Raw genomic sequence first — 8,911 nt, forward strand, 5'->3', positions numbered from 1 at the left:
CAGGATATCAAAGTCCGAAACCACAATGCAATGATATTTCCGAACAGTTGTAGCAGTTACATGCGGTCGCCGTCCTGTGTCACATGCAAATCTAGCCTGCCTGCATTTTCGTGCTCTCTTGCCATATAAGGCAACGGCTATACAAGGATTTGAGAACGTATTGCCATATAAGGTCTTATTGTGTGCGACACAGTGTTGAACCAAGCTTCCCTGGTTCCTTCCTTGAAGGTCCCTTGCTTGAAGGTAAAAGCCAGAACAATGCGTTCCGGCGCGCATGCGCCGAAACGCAAAAAAGAGACACCAGAACAATAATAACCAATATGTAAAGAATTATTATATAGAGAAACGTGGACATACACGTTACATGTATATGGAACATAATTAATGTGTAAAACTGCATGCAAATATTGATAATGCAAATAAATGTACAAATAATGCTACATGCAAATATTAGTTGATCAATGTGCAATATAGAGAAATTGTTCTTGAATGTAGCAACCACTGTTAAAGTTATATATACGTGAGGTTTTGTAGGTTCTCTGTGAGAATTTCCAGCGATAGATGATGATGATCCATGTACTGTATTCTGCAGCTCAGGTAGTTGTAGAAACAACCTCTGGCTGCATTCAGTCTTTCTTCATTTCTTTCCATTGTGTTTTTATTCAGGGGGGAATGAGGCAAGTGATAACTGTTTTTTTTTACAAGAAACCTTTGAAGGCAATACATATAGACACAAAAACCCCATGTATGTAAACAAGGACATTATTAGAATGCAGTGAAATTATACAGTGGCGGCGGCACAGTGGGGGCAAGGGGGGCGGCCGCCCCCCACCCCCGAAAAATATGTTGAGGGGGGCATCGCCCCCCCAAAAGTCAAGCTGAAACCCTTGTGTATCTTTTCACTAACAGAGATTTTATTAACTTAGCTCATTCTACCAGCACAATTTGCCTCTCAAAATGCAGTAAGTAACGTTTCAGCGGGTCAGGATTTCAAAGACAATAAGGGCTGTGAACTCCTAATTATGTCTGATATTGGCCAATTGTAACTGCTGTATTCTGGGCTTTTGACAAGCGTTGTAAATATTAGCTTGGCTTGTATGATACATGCTTCACAATTTTTTTGGTACTAATGATGTTTATTGTGCATATAGGCATCAAAGATTATGAACTACGATATGTCTGGAACTTCGTGCACATATCCGTGGCAAGTTTGACCCATAATGTATTGCAATTGAATTCCGTCGACGTATGTTGCAGAATGCTACAGCTATGAGTTGATAGTGAAGTGGATATGTGATAGTACGAAAATCATGTTTGCAGATCCGTGAATAAAATTTTGCTTTCCCATTTTTTGACGCCGCTAGTTCACCTAAATCCGGCATTCGACAAGCTCCCCCAATAACTCATTTTTTCGAAGCAACGAATATAACGTTAGGTTACACAAGGCGAACTAGCGTTACAAATGGTTGTTTTGTATACTTTTGAATATCACACCCATCGTTCTGCTAACAACCCGGAATATTACAAATTACGGAATCTTCACACGCATTGCATATTTGTAACTAGGGGGCCCAAACCTACACCACTTCTTTATTACATCACAAGCTATCTGCCACCCAAAAATCAAGACCACAGCACGTCCAGGTCAAAAGATACAAAAATTGAAGTTCTGCTGCAGAACCAAGGTCACATACCAGGGGGCCCAAAATCGACCTTGAATTTCGGCTTCACAACACCCGCCCACATACCAAATATCATCATAATCCATCAAGAGGTTCTTGAGTTATGCTGACTATAGTAATCCGGAAACACAAACAGACACACCCAAAACAATATCTCCATTTTTCATGGAGATAATAAAATGGTTTGTGGTATCTTTAATGAGGTATCAGAATATAGGGTTCGTGCTACTGTAACAGCTATCCACACGATGGCCAGGGCTTGTCAAGAAGTCTCGCTCCAAGTACCGCAGGCTCGCACTGTTTGCTGCATCCTCCGACTGGTTTGGTCATCTCAGCGTCCGGTAGGCCGACTTGGAACGAGTCATAGTCTAGTAAAGGAAAATAGATAAACAGCTATGTGAGATTCAAAATAACGGCAAAATAGAAATGATGTAAGTTTATCACAAACCTTTGACAAAGGCGTTTTTTTTAAGTACTTTCTACCCAGGAGGTCTCAGCAAATGTCTTCCTTGCAAGTAAGCCACGCCTAGTGGTGCGTACCTTAACCCGAGTTAGGTTTAGGTTCGGACTCAGTCCATAGGTTTAGGTTCAGGTTCGGACTTGAAAGTCCGGACTTGAACCAATGGAATATGTGTGCTACGAATATTTTTTTCCTGTTTCATGTGAAATTGCATATTGGCATATATTTTACATGCAATTTGAAAACTATGATATGTTGAATTATATACAGTCAGTAATTAATGTAGAAGTTCAGTTATAAACACAAAACAGCAATGTTTTCATATTTTTCCAGTGCAATTTTCACGATCTAAGGAAGCTTTAAGATGGTTTAAATCGAAAATGAGTGTTAAAGTGAGAGTTTTTTTTCAAGTCTGGACTTGTTTCCTGATGTTTAGTTTTTTTTGGACTTAACCCAAAGGTTAGGAACAGGTCCGGGGTTAAGGTACGCACCACAAGCCGCGCCCCTTCCCTTTTCTTTTGGTTGTCCGAAGACAAGGAAGAGCACAGTGTTTTAATTTGTGTTTATAATACAATATAATGATAATACTGGAAGAGAGACTTTGTTGATGCTTTTACTCATTGACCTTTAGCACGCTGAAGTAGCAGTTTGGCACCCCTCTCTATTGGTTACCGAGTTAGGCAGCAGGGAGAAGGTTAAATAGTAAGAATCAGGTATGTAGGTGAAGATTATCAGTAAAAATGGCCAGAACGCCAGCAGGGAGCAAAAGTTGTGTAAGTCTCATTGAACCACCAGATCTAGCAAGAGCAGAGTAGAGTAGAGTAGAGTAGAGTAGAGTAGAGTAGAGTAGAGTAGAGTAGAGTAGAGTAGAGTAGAGTAGAGTTAGAGTAGAGTAGAGTAGAGTAGAGCAGAGCAGAGCAGGGCAGGGTAGAGTTAAGAGTAGAGTAGAGTAGAGTAGAGTAGAGTAGAGTAGAGTAGAGTAGAGTAGAGTAGAGTAGAGTAGAGTAGAGTAGAGTAGAGTAGAGCAGAGCAGAGCAGGGCAGGGTAGAGTTAAGAGTAGAGTAGAGTAGAGTAGAGTAGAGTAGAGTAGAGTAGAGTAGAGTAGAGTAGAGTAGAATATAGCAGAGTAGAGCAGAGCAGAGCAGAGCAGAGCAGGGCAGGGTAGAGTTAAGAGTAGAGTAGAGTAGAGAAGAGTAGAGTAGAGTAGAGTAGAGTAGAGTAGAGTAGAGTAGAGTAGAGCAGAGCAGAGCAGGGCAGGGTAGAGTTAAGAGTAGAGTAGAGTAGAGTAGAGTAGAGTAGAGTAGAGTAGAGTAGAGTAGAGTAGAGTAGAGCAGAGCAGGGCAGGGTAGAGTTAAGAGTAGAGTAGAGTAGAGTAGAGCAGAGCAGAGCAGAGCAGAGCAGAGCAGAGCAGAGCAGAGCAGAGCAGAGCAGAGCAGAGCAGAGTAGAGTACACCATGACCGTGACCAGACCTCACCTAGAATTGCAGGACCAATAGAGGCCAGTCCAAAGAACTGTACAGGGGTGTGATCATCCACTGTGTCCCAGTAACCGTAACAGGGCATGGTTGGGTCCGACGTGCCGGGAAACCACCACACGTCAACTTTCTGGCCCTATAAAGGAGCCATGGCAGTCAATTAATGAGTGAGTCTGAGAAAATAGTCTGTTTTCAACATCACACTAGTTTGATTATGCAAGTGCAACAATGTCATATTCGGCACACAATCAGTAAAGCCCCCGTCACAACTCGACCGACGTGGTGGCGAGCTTCAAATGTGCATTTTCGGCCGAAGTACGGCCGACGTCCTGTCGATTACGCGGACTTCGGGCGATTTTTAGAAATCAAAGTTGATCCAAATATTGGTCTTTTACCAGGTTAGTCGATTCTGACTTCGTCCCTGTCCAAGAGATGGTACCATCTCATGAGGGATTTTTAGTTTTTAGTGTTCGACGGACGTCACTCGAGAATTTCATTGGAAAATACGGTCGACGCTCGGGCGATTTTGAAATTCGGCGAGCTTCGGGCGAGCTTCGGGCGATCTCACAAAGTCGGTCGACGCTCGCATGAACTGTGACGCCGGCTTAAAGGGTTCACTCGCTTTTGGTATATCATGAAGAGAATAGCCAATGTCACTTCGGTTATGCTAGCAGTTAACCTCACTTCAACATCGTGTAAGGATATGCTAAGTGAACCTACTGAAGAGGTTAAGATCACGCATCGAATATGATAGAAAAATCAGATTGAATGCAAACAATGTGTACTGGCCATGATGGATCTAGCCTGGGTGCCATCTAGGGGTGGGTACCGGTACATAAAATTCCGGTCCAGGTCTAGGTCCAGAGGGGCAGGGGCAGGTCCAGGTCCGGACCTGTACCTGTACCTGATTATAGTAGTGTCGCAGTACATCATATTTTGGAGAGCGAGACACACGTAAAAGTCTCCAAACGTCATGTCTGGAACGATGCAATTTCTTAGGTTTGCACTTTGTCTCAAAATTATAACTATACTCTCCTCGCCGTCTGTTTACTCATCCTTTGAGTGTTTCTAGATATGATTCACAGCTAACGTCTTCGAAAACGACTCGTTAAATCTGCTGTTTTGCATTTTCTTAGACCAGTTATTAATCGCCTGCTGGTAGCCTGGTACTATGAATTTTCTAATCGGTCCATAGGCCGGTCCACTGATTTTTTACGGACCAGTTTTTTTTTTACCGGTCCATTAAGAAATACCGGTTTTGTACCGGTACACGATACCTGTACCCCCACTGCCATCCGATTACTACCGGAGGCTCCTACACTTTCAGGGTGGCGAGTGTATGAGCCCCGGAAGTGATCAGATGGCACCCAGGCTATCATTGCCGAAATATTTAAGACAGGTTTGAATCATATCAGGCAGACTTACTTTTAAGTTCACTACTTTTGATTTTCTGTTTACCAATTGTATAAGTCTTGTTATTTAACGTTACATTTTATTCAATTCATCATATATAAGTAGACTCCAGGTAGAATAGCGTTTCTCCATGTAACACATGGAGATCTCAATAAAACAAACAAACAAACTCGTACCCTAAGCATGGCTGTTCCGTTGTACTGACAGTTCTTGACCCAGTCCGGGGTGATGGTCCCTAGCCCTCCCGCAAACAGACAGCAGTCGTGGTTCTGCCAGGTGTTCGCTGTGTGGTTCACGAAGTACATGTTCCCGTCCGCCATCAGGAAGGAACACGTGTAGTTGTGGTGTAGTCCTGGTTTGTCAAAGAGCGGTAGGCACCAGTCAATGAAATCACTGCGTAGAGTCTGAGAAAAAAAAATCGTGAAAGAAGGGCGGAGTTTTAAACAAACATCGCCGATATATATAGCACATTCAAACATAAGATCGATGCCATCAACAATACTGAAACTAGGTTGCGTGTGGTGATGCACGTTGTCTATTTTACAATGTAACAGTGACTATACGATCTCAGCAAGTAGAGAAGATAAATACCCCGTATCTGCCTGAAGTATTCTAGCCAAACGGAACGGATTATAGCATGGTCTCTATGGCAGGGCAGTGGCACATGCCATTAATTATAAGGGTGCAATTACGATATTGCATTGACGATAAAAGTAGTTAGGGTGTAACAAAGACATCGTGTATCACCACGTCCAACCAGGCAAACGATATGCCAAGTTATGCACCTATGCGACAACAGGATCGTGAGCTATAGCTGCGAACGCGCAAAGAAAAGCATTTCCAATACTCCCAGAAGGAGGTCATCCTCCTTCCCGGAGTAAAAAGGTAATAAGCCTGGCACGCACACATCATGGTACAGAAATGGTGCGAGGGTGTTCAAGAGTGAGAGACAGGACATGCATCCTACAGTTCCTTTAAGCCGGCGTCACAATCATGCGAGCGTCGGCCGACTTTGTAGATCGCCCGAAGCTCGCCGAATTTCAAAATCGCCCGAGCGTCGACCGTATTTTCCAATGAAAATCTCGGGCGACGTCCGTCGAACACTAAAAACTAAAAATCCCCCATGAGATGGTACCATCTCTTGGACATGGACGAAGTCAGTATCGATTACCCTGGTAAAAGGCCAACATTTGGATCAATTTTTATTTCTAAAACTCGCCCGAAGCCCGCGTAATCGACAGGACGTCGGCCGTACTTCGGCCGAAAATGCACATTTGAAGCTCGCCACCACGTCGGCCGACCTGAATTGCTTATTTGTGACGGGGGCTTTACCCCGTACTGTGCGAAATTGGCGCATTTGCAGCAATACTGTACATTATGGCACATATTGTCTTAGTTTGGGGTTACCAAGTTTGATTTCTTCAAATTTGTGTACCCAGTTCACAATTAATACTGCAACAAACTTGTAAGTTACACAACCAAATTGATGTGTCAAATTACGTTAGAAAGTTTGTGACGTCTCTGTGATCTTGAGATACTTCCTATGTCCTTTGGGTACATGCATAAAACTTGCCCTCGCCCGATGTGTGATAATAATATATAACACTGTAACAGTGGGGATCAACCTCCACTAACTGACCAGTCTAACTGGTTCGGACCTTTTAGTCTAGTGGTTAGCGCGTTGACTTCCCAAGCCGTGCGGATCGGGATTGGCGCGGGTTCTAATCCCAGGAGCGGCGTACTCGCCTCTTTGGGTTTTTACAGTGGTTCCCACACCGGCCCTGTGGGTAACGATCAGATCACACATGGGATATCGCATTCGGAGACTCGGGACGAGTCTTGAAAGAAAAGGGGGAGTAGTGTAACAGTGGGGATCAACCTCCTCGGCTGACCAGTCTAACTGGTCCGGACCTTTTAGCCTAGTGGTTAGCGCGTTGATTCCCCAAGCCGACTGCGGATTGGGATCGCCGTGAGTTCGAATCCCGGGATTTTTACAACACTAGGAACAGGGAGTGAAAGTGCATTCTCGTAAACTTGATTACTAACTTTGATCTTCCAGTTGTAATAGACGATGCCAGGCTTACTGAAGTTGTCTCCATACTTCTCTATACGGACGGTGAACTTGGACGTGAACTGGTCCGGCCACATCGGCGGTTTGGGGCTGGACACTGCTGAACCTGCGAAAACAAAACAAATATATGACATTCTCGATTGTATCAAACGTTCCTAAAGCTGGTAAGAGTTTCCAAGGACATTACATAGGATACTACGCATCCTACGTTTCAAACCTCGAATCACCATGGATAGTCTGAATATCAAAGAAAGGGTTAACGTCAGCTTCTTTCAAAAGATACTAGCTATCGTGTAAGTTAGAAAAACATGATGAAGTACGCGGTGTCGAATTACATATGAAATACGTTATGCGTAACGCTTCCGTGCAACTTGCTGTTACTGGTTCAGGAGTTTATTCTGTTATGTCGCTGGACCTAAACCTTTTTCATTGTTTTGTATAATAGAGAGATGGCTATGGATCATACTTCTGACGTTCTTTATTGCTCATGAGAACAGGCCTTGGCATAATACACCGCGACATGTGGACATGAGCGAAACCGGACGTAAATAGGTTCTGCACGTAAATAGGTCATGTTACGTTAGATAATATGCAGCTAGTTCGGGCTTCTATTCAATAAAAAGCTGAATGAGGTATGGCTAGCCTAGCGCTCCTAGCGGCCGGTCCGACGATTACCGCCCCTCAGGGGTCATTAACCTCCGCCAGGAAGAGATTGTGTAAACACAGGCTACATAGCAAAGTTAAACAACCAACACTAAACGGTTTCACGCGCAACTCACGTGTCACACCATATGAGCGTGTTGTCAAGACCTGGTCATTGACCTGACCTGATATGACCTTTACTATTTTCTCATGACAACCACGTGCGTGCAGGCCAGGGTGTAGTGAACTGTTCAATATAATAGACAACTGACATATATGAATATATATATGGAGTACATACGAATAAATATAGCGTGACAACGATCGATTTAATGTTAGGAGTCTGCGGTTTGTGATGAGTCTGAAAGTCTATTTCTAACCTCTATCCTCTTTGTCGCCTACTATATTTGGTGTTGACTCGGTTCTGTTTAACGAAATTCAACGCCATATTAGCCTGAGGTACCGAACTAGTAACACTCAACATCTCCATATTTTGGGCCCTAATATTGCTTTGGTTGCCTTTAGTCTTGTTTATCTCAGTGAGCTGAATGCATGCGCATCTCTTACGCCGAACACGTACGAAGACCCCAAAGTATCATACATTTTTCGTCATCGTGTTTATCACTTACCAGAAATGGACGCAGCTAGCGTTCCTCCTGGAGCCAATATGGACAGGCCCACGACAAAGGTGCACCAGTGGCGTAGATTGAACGTTGACGACGGCATGATAGCTGGCATACTATAACTGAGGTGGCGTCAGCGTCAAGAAACCCTTAAATAATATCATGTGAATGATGTAATATGACGAGATTGATGACATACTCTTACGGTTGAACCACTACGCATGGTCTTGTGACATGTTAGTCCCATGCTTAGCCTGGGGTCCAGCCATTTTTTAATTATTGATAGCTTTGGTCCGCTCCCCAAGATCTTCTATAGTCCATGGGCCAGACCTCAAAATTTTACATATCACTACCACCTGAGCTGGCAAATTTTCCTTATGATTTTCAAAAAGTAGAGTGTCTGAGGGGTATATTTTGATATGATAGCCATCGCAAGGTAGTACCTTTGACCCGGCTATCTGACCTTGACCTTTTGACCCCTACACGAACCACGTCCTTTGATACAATTATACAAAGGGGAGTGGCAATCAATAAAACATTAATAT

General features: G+C 43.6%; 1 protein-coding gene across 3 annotated transcripts; it reads right to left on the reverse strand.

Moving 5' to 3' along the window:
- Positions 1-1,862: 1,862 nt before the first annotated feature.
- LOC136437959 (uncharacterized) lies at positions 1,863-8,549 on the reverse strand. Of its 3 annotated transcripts, none has more exons than XM_066432565.1 (5): positions 8,373-8,549; positions 7,077-7,198; positions 5,207-5,434; positions 3,618-3,753; positions 1,863-2,050 (listed from the first exon to the last, which is right to left on the reverse strand). In XM_066432565.1, the coding sequence occupies exons 1-5, from the start codon at positions 8,479-8,481 to the stop codon at positions 1,920-1,922; spliced, it is 726 nt and encodes a 241-aa protein (XP_066288662.1). In that variant the 5' UTR covers positions 8,482-8,549; the 3' UTR covers positions 1,863-1,919. The 3 variants fall into 3 exon arrangements, with proteins under 3 accessions (XP_066288662.1, XP_066288661.1, XP_066288660.1); XM_066432564.1 differs by having other exon boundaries at positions 7,077-7,201; XM_066432563.1 differs by having other exon boundaries at positions 7,077-7,207.
- Positions 8,550-8,911: the final 362 nt, after the last annotated feature.

The sequence above is a fragment of the Branchiostoma lanceolatum genome, chromosome 7 (genome assembly GCF_035083965.1).
Source record: "Branchiostoma lanceolatum isolate klBraLanc5 chromosome 7, klBraLanc5.hap2, whole genome shotgun sequence".
Lineage (NCBI taxonomy): Eukaryota > Metazoa > Chordata > Leptocardii > Amphioxiformes > Branchiostomatidae > Branchiostoma > Branchiostoma lanceolatum.

Excerpts from the sequence above, each read along its gene's own strand:
- LOC136437959 (XM_066432563.1), bottom strand. The coding sequence starts at position 8,481 with ATGCCAGCTATCATGCCGTCGTCAACGTTCAATCTACGCCACTGGTGC. Across the intron at positions 5,435-7,076 it reads ATTACAACTGGAAGATCAAA|ACTCTACGCAGTGATTTCAT; the intron begins GTTAGTAATCAA and ends TTTTTTTCTCAG. Across the intron at positions 2,051-3,617 it reads TATTGGTCCTGCAATTCTAG|ACTATGACTCGTTCCAAGTC; the intron begins GTGAGGTCTGGT and ends TTCCTTTACTAG.